General features: G+C 36.2%; 1 protein-coding gene across 5 annotated transcripts in view; it reads right to left on the bottom strand.

Moving 5' to 3' along the window:
* LOC128745358 (protein gone early) overlaps positions 1-22263 on the bottom strand; it is a 337621-nt gene continuing 315358 nt past the window's right edge. For all 5 annotated transcript variants that reach the window (XM_053842410.1, XM_053842407.1, XM_053842412.1 and 2 more), the window contains exons 9-12: positions 18540-19423; positions 18324-18479; positions 17924-18262; positions 1-1556 (exon numbers count right to left, since the gene is read on the bottom strand). In XM_053842410.1, coding sequence (XP_053698385.1) covers positions 1427-1556; positions 17924-18262; positions 18324-18479; positions 18540-19423 — 1509 coding nt within the window. In that variant the 3' untranslated portion in view covers positions 1-1426. The remainder of the gene's footprint in view (positions 1557-17923; positions 18263-18323; positions 18480-18539; positions 19424-22263) is intronic.

Genomic DNA, 22263 nt, shown 5'->3' with positions numbered 1-22263 from the left:
ATTTATTATCATTTGTCGCGTATGCATTAAATTTCGCACGATTACGCATGCAAGAATCGTTCGTGTTTTAGGTGGAGCATCCGTGGGCTTCCGCGCCAAAAACATCAATTATTGTTTGATTTATTTCCTCTCTTTATGTTTTTAATTCTCAAAGAGCTTCTTAACTGTCACGGCTTACAAACCGAGCTCAGGAGAGCAGGTTAACAGATTCATCTTTTGTGTTTTTTTTTTGCTTTCGACAATATCGCCGTCGATCATCGAACGAGAGATCTCTACCTCCTCTCATAGACATAATAGTTAACGTGTATTTCATTCGGCAAACTTGAACTTCTTTTTCCCGCAACACGTAGAAAAAACAATTTCGATAACGGCCGCAGGCCGTAGCATACAACTCCGCAGTCCAGTTTGCGGCTTTCTGCAATTTCTTACTCTGTTTTTTTTGTGTTCTTCTTTGCTAGTTTTATGGTATATAAATATTCGCACATCCTTAACGATAAATATTTTCAATTTGCAGTGAACTGAAATCACATATTTGTTGGACTTTGTTGGCCTCTAACATTGTTTTGTTTTTGCTTTCTGTTTTTTTTTTGTGTCGTCTGGGGTATAATAATTAGAGCACTTAAACCTATGATTGTGTTCAGAAAACTTTCTCCTCTTTCCCTCTCTCTCGCTTCCGGTGCTAGGAGGCTGTTGTTTAGGGGTAATTAAATTTATTTCGATTTTTTACAAGCTCCAAATAAAATATGGGCAATATAATAAGAAGTAGGTAAGGTACCTAATTAATGTCGTAAATTGGATACGAACCGGTCGAAGGAAATTAAAATTCGTAGAAATTTTCAGATCAGTACTTACTCAAATGGCGTTCGAATTAAAATTGAGACTCGTTCCTTTGTTCCGTTCGGTGTCAGGTAGAAGCTAGCTTTTAAGAAAATAGTTTGTTGTTCCTCTGTTCACACACTGACACAGCTGTCCTTCCTCTTTCTCTCTCTCTCTTTGTCACACATCGCTCTCGTTCCGTTCACCGAACATTTCCTCAGACTCAGAAGAATATACTATTAACATCAATCCTAGGATAAACGATATCACCGCTGTTGCTGTTGCTACTACTGCTACTGCTGCTGCTAGTAGCTCCTGGTCCATAGGCTTCTCCTACGCCTCCTACGGGCGGATACATCCGAATCGTGCCACTTCCGCCGCCACTGGTATAGAACGGAACCGGTGGAAACTGCTGTTCTCCGCCGCCACCACCACCACCACCGCTGCTGCTGTAGTATGGATACGTAAAGGCCGGATCGTAATAGGAATACGTGAGCGGAGTTTTTTTGCGCTTACGATTGGTGGTACCACGTTTGGCGTTGCCAGAGCCGGCGTTGACCGATTCGATCCCGGCTGCTGCGGCGGCTGACTGCGGTGGGCGTTGGACTAATCAAAGAACACGGCTGCAGTGGCTATTTTCATAGCCATCGCCACCGCCAATACTGCTGCTGCTGCTGCTGCTACTGGTGCAATCGAGGGTAGCAGCCAGGGGCGGCACTTGGCGCCAGAAGAGATTGAATCTGCGGGAATAAGTGCGTGGTTAGTTTATTTTTGAAGATTGTGTAAAAATTCCCCGAAAATCATTCTCCCGAAAGATGTTTCCAATTTCAGTGTCCCATTTCAAGTCCGATTTCAAGTCTAATTTCAAGTACAAAAATTTAGCTCCGATTTCAGATCCAATTTCGATGGCAGCTTAATTTCCGATTTTAGACCAAAATTCAAGTCTATTTCCAAGCGCAATTTGAAACCCAATTGAGGTCCAATTTCTCTGTCCCATTTTAGGGCCAATTTCAAGTTTAATTTAGTTTCAATTTTAGTTCCGATTTCAGATTTTTCAAGCCAATTTAATGTCCGTTTTGAAAGCCCAATTCAATTCTAGTACCAAAAGCAATATAAAGTCCAATTGAGGTCCAATTTCAGTGTCCCGATTCGGGTTCTTTTCCACTTTTTTCTTTTCGTGCCCTAGAACAGAATACAACTAGGAAGAATACACGAACAGACGAAAACGAAAAATGCAGCAGAAAAAGAGCGAAACGAGGGGAGAACTAGTCGAAAAAAAGGGTCTGAAAACGAGGAAAAGAAAAAAAAACAAAAAAGGGAACGCACAGTGCACAGTGGTCCAGAAACGAAAGTTAAGTGGAAACTTACTTTTGCGGCTAAGCGATTTATAATAGCTCCCTACAATGTTCAGCAAAGTTGTACAACTCTAAAAGACAATTAATGCGAAGTCAACGACTAAGTTCCAGTTTAGCTTGTAAACTCATAATCCATAATAACTTTTTATAAGAAAGAGATAGAAAGATAATTTCTTTGACAAAGTTGTAGCTAAAGATTATATAAGTAACTTTGCCAAAGACATAGTAGGCGTATTTTTAGGCGTTTCTAACTTACAGGGTGTTTTACAACCAGACCTCTCAAAAATCATTTTTTCGCTGATTTCTTCAAATGCAGTGGTTTTATTGCATCGTAATGTTTTACAAAGTTGGTAATCTTATCAAAAGACATATTTTTGTAGAACATTGTATGTTGAAAACTCATACGTATAACGAGTTCTAACGTTTTTCCTGTATTTTTTTAGTCTATTTTGGAATAGAATATCTCAAAAAGGGGCAAACGAAAAAAATCAAACTTGGCCGTTTCTGAAAGCTTAGAGTTTTATCTCAAACATATGTGAAAATAAAAAACTGGTTTTTTCTCTAACTCGAGTAATTTCAGTTTAATTATTTCATGTTTGACCATTTTCTACTATGCAGTATTTTTCAATATCTTCTTGAAGACGATTAAAGTCAATATGTCAATAGTAAAAAAGAAATTTATCGTACCTTGACACAATTTCTTCTGATTGTCACGTAAAATAGCCTTCGAACTCCGAATATGACATCAGTTTTCTATCAGCACCAGCTGTTTTTGATAAATATCTATTTTTCAATTTTCATTATTTTGCAAATATGCTCAATCTACCATCTACCAATCCACCAAAAAAAATATTGGCTATTTCATACGTAATATTGTTAACTGTTATTTTAGTTATGTCATTTTTTAATCGCAGGTAAGTATATCAAAACAGGCAAAGAGGTAAAAGAGAAAAAAACCTTTAGATCCTTTTCGCAAACTTCAACCACCTTATATTAGAATATCGTTGATTTGGAAAATAAAAAGGGTAGTCATTTATTTGAGAGATTCAAAAAATGTTTTGTTTTCGAAATATTTTATTATTGTTAGCAATATAATAATTTATTATATTATTAATTGGTTTGCGCTTGGTGGAAGCTCCAGAGTATGTGTACAATACGTACGATTTTGTATTGCAATGACTGGATCGGACGACAGCAGGAGGCGTTTGAATACATCCTCCAAATTGGCAATCCGGTTAAATTTTCTGGCGTGAAATTCCCTGAACTTACGAATGTATTTATTTCGCGTTTCCTGTACTTCTTCGCTTAATAACCCTATGGGTAGTGCCGTAGCCTTAATAATATCTGCGCCGTGTACTAGCATTTTATGAACAATTGGCGATATAGCTAATATAGAATTAAATGGGAAAGAATCTCCTAAACTACCGAATTACTTTCACGAACATTTTAGATACTAATTTAAAATAACAGTAACGGTACCCTCAAATCTTTTGACGAAAAACTCCAGGATTCTAATAGGATTTGCTTGAAAACGTTCCTCCTTTTTTACTACGATTATAGTCATGTTCCTGTTCCTGAATACGTATAAGACATCAATTTTAAGACTTCTCAGCTTTCTGACACTAAAGTAATTTAAAAGATTAGTTTAGACTAGAATCAGAAATATCAATATAAAATTTAATTTCATGTGCATATATGCAAGTGAAGATTTCCATGACTATTTGTAAAATAATGAAAATTGTAAGATAGATATTTATCAAAAAACAGCTGGTGCTGAGCTCCATTTGCAGAGAGGACGATACGACAGTGATTATTTGAAATCCAGGATAACTGCTAACCAGAGTACAGTAGTTCTGTGGAGACCAAGGCCCTTCACTCTAAACCACCGTCGAACTAACTACGCGCGCAATGAACCAGCCTGCCGCTGTATGCAGCTAATGAACAATTTTAGAAACATACTAAACTTAAACATGTCGACTGATACTACTAAGAAAAAACTTTCTGACTATTTCTGAGAGGTCAATTACATGTACACTAAAACCTCTGCATTTTATATTATTTTGTATTTGGTATTATAATTTTTATATTTATGTAGGGATTGGATGATGGGCGAAGCCCATATGTCTTGACAATAAACAATTGTAAAAACTACCGTTATAAAAACTTATATAATGAATATTTTAGCAGTGGTTCGACAACTAGCACATGGTCGAAAAACTAGATCGCTTAACTTATCCGGAGTTCGAATTGTGTCATGGTACGACAAATTTCCTTTTTGCTATTGACATGTTGACTTTAATCGTCTTCAAGAAGATATTGGAAAATACTGCATAGTAGAAAATGGTCAAACATGAAATAATTAAACTGAAATTACTCGAGTTATAGAAAAAACCAGTTTTTTATTTTCACATATATTTGAGATAAAACTCTAAGCTTTCAGAAACGGCCAAGTTTGATTTTTTTCGTTTGCCCCTTTTTGAGATATTCTATTCCAAAAAAGACTAAAAAAACACAGGAAAAACGTTATAACTCGTTATACGTATGAGTTTTCAACCTACAATGTTCTACAAAAATATGTCTTTTGATAAGATAACCAACTTTGTAAAACATTATGATACAATAAAATCATTGCATTTGAAGTAATCAGCGAAAAAGTGATTTTTGAGAGGTCTTTTTATAAAACACCCTGTAAGTTAGAAACGCCTAAAAATACGCCTACTATGTCTTTGGCAAAGTTACTTGTATGATCTTTAGCTACAACTTTATAGAAAGAATTATCCTTCTATCTCTTTCTTCTAAAAAGTTATTATGTGTTATGTGTCTACAAGCCAAACTGGAACTTAGTCGTTGATTTCGCATTGATTGTTTTTTAGAGTTGTACAACTTTGCTGAACATTGTGGGGAGCTATTTTGAACCACAAAAAACTTTCCACTTAATTTTCGCTGCTGGACCACTGTGCAGTGGGGTAAAATCAACCGAAAAAACGGAACTTTTTATTGAATTTTGATCATCGTTCGATTTTCTGAATTTTTCAACCTCCCCAGCAAGCATGTCTTCTTGAAAATCTCTGCTAAAAGTATCGAATTGGCATTTTGCCTGTGCTACAAAAACCTTGAGTAAAATAGGGCAAAACAGACTACTAGATAATCTTGCATTAAAATAAAGTTGTTCATATACCTTTTTCCTAACATTCTTCTTCTTTTCTAACCATAGAATCTCAAATTAGAGTGAGTTTGTGTGTGATTCTTTCAAAACTATTAGAGAATAAAGGTAAATGGGGTAAAATGGTCTACTTTCCGTCATTTCCGCGCGTTGAGACCAGCACCAATCGATTTCTCGTGATTTTTTACATGAGAAAAGTCACTTTTTACCCCTTAAAAACAGCGGCAACAAGAAATGCCGGTGCTTTTCGGTCGATTCTGCCTACTGTGGAATGGATGTAGCAAAAGGGCGAAAACATAAGACGGGAAATTGAGAGAAAAAGTAAAACAACAGCAAAAGGAGATTCTTCTCCTTCTCACCAAACGCTCCTCCACTTTACAGGAATAGAGAAAAACGAGAGAAAAAGACGGAAAACAAGACAAGAACAAGTAAACCCAAGAACAAGGAAACAAATAACAAAGAACGGAAAAAGAGGTCAAATGGAACAGAAAAAAAAAGAAAAGAAAGACGTACTATGGAAAAAGGTAAAACGGAAGAGAACGGAAACGATAAAGAAAACGAGAAACAAACTAGAGTACGATAATGGAGAAACGGGAACAGAAGATGAGCAAAAACCGACAGAAATGAATAAAACGGAATAAACGGAAGTTTAAAGGCGGAAAGAGAGGAAAGCCAGGACCGAAAAAAAGAAAGACAGACAAAAAATCAAACAGGAAAAGAAAAAAAGATCTGAAAACGAGGAAAAGTCTAACAGAAAAGACAAAAAACGGAATAGAGGAAAATGAGGACGAAGACAAAGGGCGAATAAACGGGACGGGAAAAAAGGAAACAGCCAAACAGTGGGAAACTTTTTTTTTTGGTCCTGTTTTAGAATTCTCTAGGCTACATCAAGATTTCTTTTAAACTTCATTTAGAGCTCTTTGAGCCTTCCTCTAGACTCTTGCAAGACTTCTTTGAAACCTTTTTCAGACTACGTTTAAGACTTCATTTAGAACTCTTTTTGCCTTCCTTTAAATTCTTCCAGATTACCTTATGGCTATTTTTGAAGTTCTATCAGACCCTTTTTTAGAATTCTTTCAGGACTTCTTTAAGACCAAAAGTTAAGAAGAAAAAAGGAATGAAAATGAATGCAAACTCGATAAAAAAGAGAGAAAAGGGAGGGAAAGAAAACAAGAAAACAGTAGAAAATACGGCAGCAAAATTGAGAAATAAGAAAAGAAAGAGCGGAAAATGAAGAAAAATAAGAAAACCGGAAAACAAAAAGTGATAAAAAGGAAAAGAAAAAAGACTGAACAGGATGAAATGCAGGACATAATAAGGGGAAGAAAAAAAGGGCACCGCAAAAAGATACAACGGGCAGAAAAAACAAAAAACGAATGAAAAGTAGTGAAAACGAGACAACTAGAGAGAATACGAGACAGAAAAAGAGGAAAAAAACGAGACGGAAAAGATGTGAAAGACCAAGAGGGACGTTAGACAAAAAGGGAATAGAATGCAAAATGGAACAGAAAAAGGAGGAAAGAAAAATAGGGAAATAACAAAGGTAATAAAGACCGGAGAGCAAAAGGAAAAAAGTGAGTCAAAAACAGAATAAAAATGACAGAAAAGAAGACCTTAAGCACCTTAAAAAGGAGTAGAATACAAAAAATAAAAAAGAAAGGAGATAAAGAGTAGATGACGAAAACTGGAAACAGGAAATGGCAGAGAAAATACGATAAACGGCATAGAAAATTATAGAAAATGAGTGGAAAAGAATTGGAAGAGGACTAAAATAAGTAAAATGAGACAAAAATCGATGAAAAACGGACAAACAAGACAATAAGCATTTTAAAAAAACGAAAGGAAAAAGAAAAATAGTGAAAGAAAAAAATAAATAACGGAGCAAAACTCTTTTTTTCCTGTTGAAAAACAGAAAAAAGCATTGAGAGGAAAAACAGTACTGAAAGGGAGAGAAATACGAGCAGAAAAAAGTAAAAACGTGAGAGAAAAAGAGACCGATTAAGACCGATTTCAAGTCTAATTTAGGGTCAATTTTACCTCCGACTTCAGATCAAATTTCATATGCAATTTAGTCTTGCCTCAAATGCCACTTGAAGTCTAATTGCGGTCCAATTTCAATGTCTCATTTCAAGTACAAGGCAACTGAATACGGAAAACCAAATTCCCTGATTTTTCCCAGGTTTTCCCGGTGTTTAATAAAATTCTAGGTTTCATATTGCGATATATTTTTAACTGAAAATGTGTTTCGATCATTGATATTTTCATTGTTTATCACTCTACGAAGTATTGAGAAAAATTTCCCCACCTACTCTATTTCCCTAGGCGAATTCTTCAATCACTTTCTCTTATTCTGCCGACCAGCAAATTATACCCCTCCCGTGAATTCCTTATCTGTTCTTTTTCCCGCGCAAGTTTATTCGCAAACTCAGGCGCAAGTGGAGTTTTACTGCCCTTTTTTTACTTCGATGTTCTGCGAATTGTGTCACATGCCGCAAAATGTCCGTCCTGAAACTTCAATGTCATTCGATTGGACTTGACTAACGCCAAACGAAACGCGTAAAGTGAGTGCAAACTAAATTTGTTATATCACTTCACTTGCTACGCAGAATGAGGCCCTTTGCAAAACACTTAGCTAATTGTCGATAACCAAATCTATCGCTTGTGTGCCGTACTTCTTTATCTATTTCTAAGTGTTCTTTACTACTCAATGCATCGATCATTGGGGTTGTTTAAAAAAATCCCTGATTTTGTTAAAAATTCCCTGATTATTCCAGGTTTTCCATTTTAAGGCTAATTTCAAGTCTAACTTACTTCCCATGTCACGCCTGATTTTAAGCTCAATTTAAAGTGCAATTTAATGTCCGATTACAAGACAAAATTCAAGTATATTTCAAAGCGCAATTTGCAGTCCACTTTCAATGTCTCATGTTTAGTCCAATTTCCAGTGTAATTTAGTTCCAATTTCACGTTCGATTTCAGGTCCAATTTCAAATGCAATTTGATATCCGATTTGAGGACCAAATTCAAGTCTAGTTCCAAATGCAATTTAAAGCTTTTCTTTTTCCTTTTTTTCGGGTTATCCAACTAGTCGCTTAATAGCGTCTATAAAACTCTGCGCTGGCCCTTTTGTGATGTCAACAAAGTGTCAGGGAGACCTCAAACATCAGTTCTACCTGACGAGACAGACAATGTCACCCACTAAAACACAGGTGGAGCCCCAAGCATAGACGACATGTCTATGCTTGCAGGCGGAAGCGTTCCGGCCCTGCACGGACTCCACGCACTGACTCTGAGATGGGTGGGGGTCTCTGCCAAAGGTCGGAATGTCATATTTTAAATAAAATGATGATGGTGAGAAGAAAAATGATAGATCAAATTAGGAAATGTGCTTTGCCCTGGACATTTGTACTACTTGAGTTGTAAAATGTAGTACATATAGTGAAGAAGTAGAGGATTTCCCAACCCCACTTAACACCGGTCCTCAACCGCGCGCCCGCTATCAATTTTCCAACACAAACAACCACAAATGAACTAGGAATAGGAAAGACAAATTTCAGAGCACTAGTGGTTATCAACTTATCAGGGCAAATCCAATCTTTCATCCGCCTACCATTTATGCACTGTCCCAAGACACAAATTAAATTGAGCGCAGCACAAGCTGGACGTTCGCGGTAGTCGACAGAAGCTTCAAAATGTAGAGACGCACCCGGCTCAACCCAACCCTCGAGACCAAAGAGCTAGTGCAGTAAAGCTGTAGGCTTAAACGTCTCTCTAAGACTCTATCCCTCCCCATCGACAGACCCCGCGGCCGGCCACCAGAGGATAGGACAGCTACGGGGCCAGTGCAAAAATCCTACAGACTCTATCTAGTAGCTCCGCCCAGCCGTGCAAACTCGAACACACGACAAGAATTGACCTAATTTTCCCATCTGCTATTTAAGCAATTCTATTATTACCCGTAGTCTCCATAGAGTGCACACTTAGTTTTTATTCAGATCTTCGGTAATTTATTTTACGGATTTGATCAGCATATTTGGAAAAATGCTGAGCAATTCGGTAATTTTTCAAGGAATGCTGAGTCATTCATCAACCGGTGGCGAGTTCGTTAGTATTTTTTGCTGTATTTTTCCGCGAAGCGATTCCATTTCGTATCTGTTAATAATTCAGCAATTGTTTAACGAACTATCAGTATTTATTACGGGATAGCCCACAAAAGCTTTGCTGAGATCAGAAAATTTTGCGGAAGTTGTCATTAAGTATTTGTTAGCTGTCAAAATGAAGCACAATCAAGAAAATACTTTATTGCATGTTTAAAGTGTGTGGAAATTGTTTAAAATATGAACAATTATAGTTCTTCTTAAGAGTTAAGTGGCGCATAGCAGGGCTACGCTATGTTATTTAACCTTCTTTATATAAGGTATGCCAATTTATTATCAATCAGTTAATATTAATTTAAATTGTAAATCTTCACTTCCCTTTTCATTTAAAATTTCGTCATCATAAAATAAAGCTTTGCTGCTACTTAGCGCTTCGGTGCAGACTTCGCAGTTAGCTGCAGAACTACAGGACGATTGCGGGTCTGGTGTTACTGCTATGTTGACTCGGAACAACCTCTTTTAGTCCAGATTCGAACATGCGGCGGCTGGCAGAGCCAAACCTCGAGGCCAAGTTAGAAGCATATCTCTTCATCATGGATCCTATATAATTAATTGTATTTATTTTTAAGACATGATTTAGTTCCAATGTTACGTTCGATTTCAGATCCAATTCCAAAAAGGAAAAACTAGAGAGATTTCAAGCGCAATCTAATGCCCCATTAAGTCCGATTTCATATTTAATTTAATTCCAATTTTAGCTCTGATTTCAGGTCCAATTTCAAGTGCAATTTAATGTTCCATTTTAAGTCCGACTTCAAATCTCATTTAGTTCAATTTCATCAATTTCAAAAACCAAAATGGAGAGAGAAAACAAGGAAAACGAGATACGAAAAGGAATGCGGAACAGAAATCAAGAGAAATTAAGAGAGAAAAGAAGACTAGCGAGAGAGTAAAAGATGTCAAATGGGATATAAAAGGAGAAGGATGGGTTAAAACTAAAGAAAACGGTAGAAAAGAAGAAAAAAGACCAAAAAATTAAAGATAAAAAACCGGCGAGATATGAGAAAAAACGAAGTCAAATACATAACAAAAATGGGACAAAAAAGAGAAAATAAAGCAGTATGAAAATAGAGAAACGTAAACGCAAAAAAAACATTTAACAGAAAAGAAAAAAAAGACGGATGACAAAAGAGATAAAACGGAAAAGAATAAACGGATCGCAGCAGAAAAGACGGAAAAGCAGGATATAAGAGCAAGAACGTAACAAATTTTAAAAGGAGGAGTTTAAAAGCAAAAAAGACAAAAACCTGAACCGAAACAGGACAGAAAATGGACAAAAACGGGACAGGAAAAAACGAGCATAATAGCGGAAAAACTGAAGAAAACAGGAGAAAAGTTAATCGATTGGGGAATGGGTCGATTTACTTTTCCGAGATATTAACTTTTCTGAGTAGTTCTAAGTCATTGAAAATGATAAATACAAAAGTGTAAAATACATTCTTGGATATGGGATACACATTTCTATGTATCTGGAAGTTGTAATGGAAAGCAATATGTAGCAAGATAGTTATGAAATAATACTTAGTTTCTTTGAGTAAGATGAAAATAGTCTGTTATACTAGTTTACTTTTATTGTTTCGTAGTCTACGACTACGTTTTAATACTGTTCGGCCTTTCTTGTTCCCTGCTGTACTCTCTTTTGCATTTAAAATTCAATCTGAGTTTGCGCTTTTCCTGAATGTTATCAAGAATCCAAAAGTAACTATGTGCCCGTATTGAACTATTGTTGCAACTGTCCGGTACAAGAGTTTAATTTAATACCTGTTGTGATGCGCCTCTGTATAAAACTGTGGAAAGGCCGAAAAATGAGAAATAAGATAGATAAAACACACGTTTGTAAACGGACAACCAATGAATTCAAACTTTCAGAAAAGTTAAGGCAAAAATTAACTCTTTAGAGTATTGCGCTACAGCTGATATTCGCTAACTTTTCTGAACAAGTTAACTTTTCCGAGAGTCCACTGTACTGTGAAAGAGAATAAAAAAGGCCACAAACGGGAAAAAATAATAAAAAAGTAACGAACAAGGCCAGGAAAACCAAGAGAGATAAGGTAAAGGAAAATTAGAACAGGAAACGAAGAAAAACGGAACATTGAAGCAGCAAATGCAGGACAGAAAAAAGGAAAACCGGAGAAAAAGTAAAAAAACGGATGGAAAGTCAGCAGAAATCATGTGGAAAACAGAATGGAGGAGCCGTAACAGAAAAGAGACCAAATGAGATATAAACGATGTTAAACGGGATATAAATGGAGAAAAATTAAATAAAAAACGGGATGAAAAATACAAAAATAAAAAAAAGGAAAATGGACTTAAGAAAAAGGTAAAACGAAAGAGAAAATGTCAAAAAATTAAAGATAAAAAATCGGGGATGAAAAGGAAAGAAATGGAGCCGAATACGGAATAAAAATGGGACAAAAAAGAAAAAAACAGGATCGAATAGACGAAAAAATACAGAACCAGGAAAATAGAGAAACGAGCACGGACAAAAATAAAACACGGGACAAGGGGAAAAATATAAAAACCAATGACAAAAGGGATAAAACGGAAAAGAATGGAACAGATGGAAACAATAAAAAACGGAATGAAAAAAAGTGTTGAAGCAAAAAACAGATAAAGCTGAACTCAATATAGACAAATCAAAACGGGACAGAAAATGACAAAAACGGAACAGGAAAAAATGAGTCTAAACGCTACAATAGAAAAAAAATACTAAAAACGGAACAATCAGGTAAAGCAAACTCAGGGGCAGAGCAAAAAAACGGGACAGGAAAACATGAGAAAAGGGAACACGAGATAGGAAAGGAAATACGAAACTGAAAGCAAATCAAAAGGGAATACAAGTGAGAGAATAAAATTTCAACGAAATATAAAAGGAGTAAGATGGAATAAAAACCGGGAGAAAAGAAAAAAACCAAAACCAGGAAAAACAGAGTAAAGAAAAAGGTAAAACGGAATAGAAAAAGGCGAAAAATCTCAAGATAATAAAACGGAGGAAAGGAAAAAAAGGGAGTCACATACAGAATGAACATGGAAGAGAAAAGTCTTGACAGAAAAGGGGTAAAACTTTTGAGAAAAAATAAAAAAAAACGGAGGAAAAGAAAAAGAGAGCCAAATACAGAATAAAACAAACAAAACAGAGAAAAAAGGAGAAAATACAGAATCAAACAACAAGAAGAAAAAAATCAAGAAAAAAAACACGGAACAGAACAAGAAAAAGACGAAAAAGTAAAACAAGAGAAATAGTAAACAGCAGGAATAAAAGTAAAAACGAGTAAAAAGAGGGAAAATGGGACAAGAAAGAGAATATGGAACAGAAAGCAAGGGAAATCAAAAGAGAAAAAAAGACTAGCAAGCAAGAAAAAGATTTCAAATGAGATCAACAAGATAAAAATGAGATAAAAAGAACAAAAACAGGAAAAACGGACTAAAGAAAAAATTAAACAAAACAGACAAAGGCGAAAAATCTGGAGACAAAAAACCGCGCGAAAGAGAAAATAAGGAAGTCAAATACAAAATGGCAGAAAAACGATGCAAGAGAGGAAAAACGAAATCGACATAAACGAAGGACAGAAAGGAGTGTTAGAAAAAGACGTAAACTGAAAACGAAAAATGAAGATTAACTGAAGAAAAAGGTCAAAACAAGGGGAAAAAATAATAATAAAGTAGAAAGGGAAAAGACCAGGACTAAAACACAGGAAACAAAGAAAAGCGGAACATTGAAACAAAAAACACGGGACAGAAAAAAGGAAAACATGAAAAAGAGAAGAAAAACGGATGGAAATTCACAGCAAAAATCATGAAAACAGTACAGAAAAGGAGAAAGACGGAATATAAAGTGGAAAACGGAACTGGAAATGAAAAAACGTAACAGAAATGAGATAAAACTTTTGAGAACAAACAACGGGAAAAAACGATGTCAAACGGGATATAAAAGGAGAAAGATGGGATAAAAACCGGGAAGAAAAATAAATCAATCGAGGAAAACGGACTAAAGGAAAAACTAAAACGAAGAGAAATGGCGAAAAAATTAGAGATAAAAAATCGGAGAGGAAAAGGACAAAAGATAACCAAATACGGGATAAAAATGGGACAAAAAAAAAGAAAAACGGGTTAAAAAAAGCGAAAAAGAAAAAGAAAAGATACAGGACCATGAAAATAGATGACAAAAGGGAGAAAATAAAAACAGATCGTGATAGAAAAGGAGGAAAAGCAAGACACAATAAGCGCATGAACGGAAAAGGTGGAAACAAAAAACGGGATGAAAAAAGAGGTTAAAAGCAAAAAAGGCAAATCCTGAATCTACATACAGAAAAAAGAGTCGATAAAGGACAGAAAATGGACAAAAACAGGACAGGAGAAAACAGGCGTAAACAGGAACTAAAAAAAATACGAAAACTAGGATAAAATTAAAATCAGATAAATCAAACTCAGAAAAAGAATGAAATTTAGGGATAGGAAAAGAAGAGAAGGATTAATCAGTTGGTATAAAGAGAAAAACGAGAGAAAACGATACAAAACTGGAATACGGAACCGAAAGCAAGAGAAATCAAAAAAGAAAAGATAATCTAGCGAAAGAGAAAAATATACAGGGAAAACGGGCTAAAGAAAAAAGTAAAACGCAAAAGAAAAAAACCAGAAAGGAAAGGGAAATAGAGAGCCAAATACAGAAAAAACTAGAACAAAACAAAGAAAAAACGGAAAAGAAAAGGTGGAATATGAAAGAAGAAAATAGAGAAACGAGCACGGCATAAAATAAAACATGTGACAGAAAGACAAAAAACGGACAAAAAAAGAAAAACAGATCGTAGCAGAAAAGGAGGAAAAGTAGGGCATGAGTAGGAACAGATGGAAACAAAAAACGGGATGGAAAAGCAAAACACAAACAAACAGACAACAGACACAAACGGGACAGAAAATGACAAAAAAGGACAGGAAAAAACGGGTCTAGAACGGAGGGAAAAGCAGGACATAATAAGAGCAGGAACGGAACAGATGGAAACAAAAAACGGAACGAAAAAGGAGTTTAAAAGCAAAATAGACAAAAACCTGAACCGAAACATAGAGAAAAAGCCAAAACGCGACAGAAAATAAACAAAAATGGGACAGGAAAAAACGAGCCCAAACACGAGAAAAAGTGGAAGGTTGCATCAGAGACCCTACCGCCTATTGACGTAAGACCACGCAGAGCTGTTATTTACAAATATACTTTTACCACGTTCTACGTTGGGGTGTAGTTTATGATATCGCAGCATGCCACCCTATTAAAGCAAGACAGAGTCCTTCGTCAAAAAGTTGCGAAAAACGGAATAATAGGTAAATAAGGTAACTCAGTAAAAGGGCGAAAAATGGGACAAGAAAAAATGAGAAACAGGAAACAGCGAGCAAAAAAAGGAGAACGAGATAAAAAGATGTCAAACGGAATACAGAAAGAAAATGGTGGGATGAAAATCGAAAAGAAAAAGAAAAAAAATACGATAGGACAAACCTACTACAGAAAAAGGTAAAACAGAAGAGAAAGAAGCGAAAAATCTGGCTGAAAAGGGAGTCAAATACAGAATGGACGTGACTAGAAAGACAAAACGAAACATCAAGCGGATCGGAGGGAAGGAAAAAAAGGGAGTCAAATACAGAATGAACGTCACAAAAAAGATGCAAAAACGAAGAATGAGAGAGTAGAAAAACGAAGAATGAGAGAGAGGGAAAAAGAAACAGTTGAAGATGAAAAACAACAAAGAAAGGAGACAAAAAGTGTTAAAAAACGACGAAAATTGAAATCAGAAAACAAAGATAAAGAGAAGAAAAAGGTCAAAAACGGTAAAGAAAATTCTAAAAAAGAAGTAAAAAAGGTCAGGAAAACCAAGACTGGAAATAAGAATAATTAGGACGAAGTAAAACAAAACATTGAAACAGGCAGCAAGGAACAGAAAAAACGAAAACCAGCAAAAAAAAACAAGAAAAACGGAAGGAAAGTCAGAGCAAAGTTCATAAAAACAATACAGAAAAAGACAGACCAGAAGTGGAAAACAGTACAGGACGAGAAAAAACATAATAGAAAAAAGGAAAAACTTTTGAGAGAAAGCGGGATAAAAACGATGTCAAACGGAATACAAAAGGAGTAAGATGGAATAAAAAACGGGGAAAAAATTAATAAATAAAAACAGGAAGACGGAACAGTAAAAAAAGGTAAAATGGGAATGAAAAAGACGTAAAAATTAAAGATAAAAAACAGGAGAGAAAAGAGAAAAAGGGAACCATATACGGAATAAAAATGGGACAAAAGAAACAGGAGAGGAAAAAATATAGGGCCAGGAAAATGGAGAAACTAGCACGGGAAAAACATTAAACAAAAAAAGAAAAAAAAAATGAAAAAGAAAATAAAAACAGACAAAAACAAAATGGATAAAAATAAAAACAGATCGTGGCAGAAAAGGAGGAAAAGAACAGAACAGATTGAAAAAACGGGATGTTTAAATTCAAAACAGACAAAAACCTGAACCGAAATATAGAAAGAAGTCGAAACCGGACAGAAAGTGACAAAAACGAAACAGGAAAAGAAAAAATTAACCTCAAAACGAGGAAAAGCGGAAAAAATAAGAAAAACAAAGCAGAGGTTGATCCGCGAAACTACTCTTAGAAAAAGGGCGAAAATGGAACAGGAAAAGAAGAGAAAAATATGTAAAACGGGATATCAAAGACGAAAGATGAGATGAAAAACGAAAAAAAATACAACAGGAAAAACAGACTGAAGAAAAAGGTAAAACGAAAGGGAAAACGGCGAAAGTTCTGGATAATAAACCGGAAGAAAGGGGAAAAAGTGAGTCAAATATAGAATGAACGTGAACGGGAACGAAGAAAAACGGAACATTGTAACAGGAAACACGGGGCAGAAAAAAGGAAAACCTGAGAAGAAGAAAAACGGATGAAAAGTCAGAGCGAAAATCATGAAAACAGTAATAGGAAAGGAGGAAAAACGGGATAAAAAGTGGAAAACGAGACTAAAAGAAAAGAAAACGTAACAGAAAAAAAAGAAAAACGAAATAAAAACAATGTCAAACGGGATATAAAAAAAATGGGATGAAAAATTGAAAGATAAATAAAAAAAAGAAAACGGACTAAAGGAAAAGGCAAAACGGAAGAGAAAAAGCCGCAAAATGGAAACAAAATGCGGGATGGAGAGTTTAAAAGTAAAAAAGAAAAATCGAAACGGGACAGCAAATGACAAAAACAAGATGGGAAAAGAAAAAAACGGGCCTAACCACGAGAAAAAACGGAAGAAAAAATACGAACATCGTAACAGAGGCAAATCAAGTGAGTCAAACTCAGAATAAGGGGGAAAATGGGATAGGAAAAGAAGAGAAAGAGCAACCGTTTTCCTTTTTCCGAGAGAAAAAGATGTCATACAGGATATAAAAGGAGAAAGATGGAATAAAAAAACGGGGAAAAAGAAAAAAAAAATTAAACTAGCAAAACGGACTACAGAAATAGGTCACGGAAAAGAAAAAACCGGAAAAAACGGAAACAAGGAAGCCAAATACAGAATAACAATGGAATAAAACAGTGAAAAAATGGAATAGAAAATGTGGAAAGGAAAGGAAAAAATACAGGAACAGGAAAATAGAGAAACGTGAATAAAAACAAAGAAGAGAAAAAGGGAGACTGCGGGCAGAAAATGAAACACGAGTGAAAAGAGGGAAGACGAGACAAGAAGCAGAGTACGGAATAGAAAGCATGGGAAATCAAAAGAGAAAGGAATACTAGAAGAGAAAAACGAGGTGAGAAAGAAAAAAGAAAACCGGTAGAGGACACAAGGAGAAGGGGAGAAAGGTCAAGCGGAAACTGTCAAAAGGAGAAAGATGAAACAGAAAAAAGAAGAAATTTAAAAAAACGAACTCCAAGAAGAGAAAAGACGGAAAAGAAAACGGCGAAAAATTGGTGATTTCCAGGCTTTCGGAGAGGATTTTCAAAGAGAAAGCCAAAACGGAATAAACGTGATAGAAAAGACGGAAAAAGGAGGCATAAAAACAGGAAGAACGGAACAACCAAAGAGAAAAAAATGAGAAGGAAAAGAGATAAACCTTAAGGAAAGGAGCGAACGAGTTCTTCAGCGAAGCACTCGATTGGAATCCGCAAGTATAACGTAGGCAAAGGCAGACCCAGAGGCTCATTCCGACGCAATGTAATACATATCTCATATTTAAGTCTAGTTCCAAATTTAAGTCTATTTCCAAGCGAAATTTAAAGTCTAATCGAGGTCATTTCAAAGTCCCATTTTAAAGCCAATTTCTAGCCTAATTTCATTTCGGAAAAACGGGTTTTGGGGAAGCAGTACATTCGGGGAAATGGTACATTCGGGAGCATGGTACATTTGACGAAAAAAGTCACGAGAAAATATTCTTCGGGGAACTGACTTCAAACGGGAAGGCAATACTCACTTCTCCACCTCAGGAATGTTACTGTTGGCTAGCAGCTTGCTGAGTCGCACGGCGCCGCTGTCCGGCACGGCACAGTGCCGCTGCAGCTGGGCCAGCGCGAAAAGCTGCTGCTGATCGTACCGTCGTAGACCGGCCTGACGACGCCAGTGCCGCAGTCCCAGCACGTCGTAGGTGGTTTTCTCCGAAATTGCACTCTCGAATATCCGCTCGTTTCGGTTGATTTTGTCCAGCAGCGTCCCGAACGCTTGCGTCAGCAAGCTGCTGGCCGATAGTTCCAGGTAGAGGTGCAATTTGCTGTCGTTTGAGATTCGCGTTGGGTTGAATGAAGGCGGTAGGACCCTAAAATCGAGGGTAGAATTTAGTAAAAGCAACCGAAAGTAAGCCAAGTAAAGGTACTCACTTCGGAATACACTTCTGAGCTTCCTCGTCGAACACATTCTCAAGAATGTGCTTGGGTTGATCGGTTTCGGTGTTCCGAAACTGTTCCGTTAGCGTGTTGATGGCATCATGGATCACCAGGGAAATGTCCCCTCCCAAACGGCCAAAATTTATAGCTCTGCAGTTGAAAAAACCCTCATAGTAAAAGTGCTTAACTTTAAGATCTTTCAAAACTTACAGTGGATACTTGTGGTGGAAGTATGGTTCCCGAGTTTTCTCCCGCGAAATAATCAACATATTTAATCCGATCGAATATTTCATATGTGCCACCGGATCGCGCCGCACTCCAAACGAAACCGGAGGAAACAGCTCCGAAACAATGCGCTCACCCTCCGTCAAATTACCCAGCATTCGATCCATCGCCAGTTTCGCAAAACCCCACTGACTTATGACGCCATCCACAAACACCAGCTCGTCCAGTATCAGTTCATTGTAGTAATCGTTAACCACCTTCTCACTCTTCAACAGCTCCTCCGGAATGCCAATCTGAACCCGCATCATCGACAGCTTATCCGTCACAAACTTGGTCAACTTCTCGTTCACCCAATTGGTATTAATGATGGCCGCCTTATACTCATCCCGAATGTGATAGAACATCATCTTCACCAGCTCGTCATCGTACCGAATCTGATGGCTACTGTCCGTCACCAACTGCGAACTACGATACGGATCCACATTCGGTGCTGCCGCCGCGTGGGACTCCGCATAATGCCTATCCGGTTGCTCGTGCAGAACTAGCTTCGAATTTTCCCGCAACGCTTCCAACCCATACGGCATCCACTGTTGCACCACTTTGGTGCAAAAGTGCCACATCGGTTCCTTCGACTGGACACCGTACAGGGACTTCTCGAATTCCTGCATCGAGTAGCGGAAGTCGCGCGACATGTACGGCACAAAGTGCCGTATGACGGACCACATGACGAAGTTGTTCAGGATTTCCTTGTCGGTCGTGGTGATGATCTGCGAGATCATCTTCAGCACGACCGGGCTCTTCACCAGGACCTGCGTGTTCTCGGTGATCTTCTTCTTGAACATGGCCTGCGCCGTCTGCAGGATCGGTAACTGCCGGGAGAGAATTGGAAAGGAAATAATTATGCTATTGTTACCTGCGGCGTCGTTATGCAAATTATCACAGAACTAGTTAGCTGCTTCGGTTTGGCCAAGCTTGTAGGCATAAGTCCGAATCAGTGTGTCCCTGAAGCATAGCAATATGAATAAATGCATATGGATGCAGAATAATTTCGATAAAAAAATGATTTCTTGAATATATAAACAGGCTTTGGCGAAATAAAATCGTTACTAATTCGATTTCCTCAATCAAAGATTTCATGCTTTCATGAACAATCGATTAAAGACTATTTGAAAAACGCCGACCGGGACACTATGGGCCAGAAATTGAAATTTCAGGACAAATATATTTGCGGTTAAACGGTGTGTCTCAGCTCAATGTGGTCTCAGGCAACTTTTTGAATGAAAAAATGATGCATCTTTTGAAGGGGTCTTCCAATATTTACGTGTTACTTTAACAACAATTTAAGTAATAACTTTTTGAGTAAATTTTTTTTCACCTTTTTGGTGTCAGAATATAAAAAAGATAAACCAATTTCAAGTATTTTTTCTGAAGATATCAAACTTCTACCTTTTACCCATTTTCAGCAATAGACCTTTGTTTATAAACGACCCCTCAGATCACATTTCTTCTTGTAACATGTTTATTTCAACAGACAGCTCAATGTGATGTTCTAGACAACATTTTGCACATTAAAGAGGAATATTTTTGCTGGAGACGGTTTCGTTTTTTCTGCAAGATATAACTGTTTTTAGGCTAAAAACCGTTTGATGAAAAATTTGTATTTTTTTAAGGGTGGTGTCTTCGGAGAAGTAAAATAATAAAATATAGCGCATCTTCGTGCACTATAGGGTGACCATGAATTCACCTATTAGGGTGATACAAACTTTTGTTTTCTTAAATAATTTAAAAAAAAAGTTTTTTTCTCCAAAAATTGCAGAAAATACTAAAATAAGCAACTTTGCTGAATAAAGTAACTATCTATCTCTTACCGGTTACGAAATATAATGATGTGTTAAAAAAGAGCATTTAAAAATCAATTACACTCAATAACTTTGCACACGATCATTTTATTGCTTACAAATGTTCTACAAAGTTATTTAGTATGTTGAAATACATATTTTATGTAAAGACTGTTTGACGCTAGGACGCATATTTATTAAGTTATAAAATGTATGAAAAAAATCCGCACTATTCCCAGGTATTCTCTGAAATACACATTTGGGCAGATAGCTTTAATAATTCCCTACAAATTGGTATGCAAACTAATTGCAGATACTTGCAGATGGCTAAGATATTCGGATTTTTCATCTGACAGTTTTTAACCTAAAATCAGTTATATCTTATTAATGAATGCATATAAAGCTAAACAGTCTTCAGCAAAAATATTCCTCTTTTATGTGCAAAATATTTTCTAGAACATCACATTGAGCTGTCTGTTGAAATAAACATGTTACAAGAAGAAATGTGATTTGAGGGGTCGTTTATAAACAAAGGTCTATTGCTGAAAATGGGTAAAAGGTAGAAGTTTGATATCTTCACAAAAATTACTTCAAATTTGTTTATCTTTAATATTTTGAAACCAAAAAGGTAAAAAAAAGTTTACTCAAAAAGTTATTACCTAAATTGTTGTTTAAGTAACGCTTAAATATTGGACGACCCCTTCAAAATATGCATCAATTTTTTATTCAAAAAGTTGCCGAAGACCACATTGAGCTGAGACATGTTGTTTAACCGCAAATATTTTTGTCCCGAAATTTTAATTTCTGGCCCATAGTGCGGGAGGGTGGAGGATTTATCGTTGATGTTAAGTAAGGAATGTGGAGTAAAGTTTTTTTTTCGAAGATTTGAATTTTAAGTACAACTGCAACTTCAAGTACAATTTCAGGTCCAATCTAAGACCAAGTCATTTCCATTTTTTAATTCCAATTACAAATCCAAGTTACGGTCATTTTTGGGTGTAATTAAATGCGACTTAATTTGACAGGAAATTGGACTTGAAATTAACCTCGAAATTGAGTTCAAAATTGGGCTAACAATCGGACATGCTATTGAATTTGAAATAGAACTTGATATTGGATACTAAATGAATTGATTTGAATTAATTAGAATTGATATTTTCCGTCTTATTCTCCCACATGTTTTACGTCTGTTCTGTTCCGTTTTTTCTGTCTTCCAGTCCCGTTTCTTCACTTTTTTTATTCTTTTATTCGTTTTTCGTTTTCTTGGTTTAGCTTTCACTTTCATTCCGCTTTGCTTTTTATCTGGCCCGTGTTTGTTATTCCATTGATCCGTTTTACACTTCTTTTTTATTATTTTCTTTCTCGTGTTTGACCTTTTTCTTCTGTTTACTCTTGTGTTTCGATTTCAGTTTTCTTCAGTTCTTTTTCTAATACTTTTCATCTTCTTTCTTTTTCGTTTTACGCCTTCGTCTTTTTTGATACATTCATTCTGTATTTGACTGCATTTTTCCCCATTCCTTCGGTTTCTTATCTCCAGATTTTTCAACTTTTTCTTTAGTCATCTTCTATTTCTTCTAGTTTTTGCGTTTCGTCTTATCTTTTATTCCATCTTTCTCTTTCTATGTCCTTACCCATCTTTCTCTCTCTCAGTAGTCTTCTGTTCCTTTTTTATTTTCTTGCTTCCGGTTCCGGTTTTCCCTCTTTTCTTTCTCGTTTTCCTGTCCCCTTTGTTTTTTCTTATTTTTAGTCCTGCTTTTCCCCATATTTTCACTGATTTTTTTGACGTAGGACTACGTCTTACGGCAAGTTTTGAGATAGGGTGTCATTCCAAAAAATCGAAAAATGCGAGCGTCACGAAAAATGAAAGGTTT

The sequence above is a fragment of the Sabethes cyaneus genome, chromosome 1 (assembly GCF_943734655.1).
Source record: "Sabethes cyaneus chromosome 1, idSabCyanKW18_F2, whole genome shotgun sequence".
NCBI classification, from domain to species: domain Eukaryota; kingdom Metazoa; phylum Arthropoda; class Insecta; order Diptera; family Culicidae; genus Sabethes; species Sabethes cyaneus.
The sequence above is the reverse complement of the archived record's forward strand: the minus strand, read 5'-3'. Positions and strand labels throughout refer to the sequence as shown.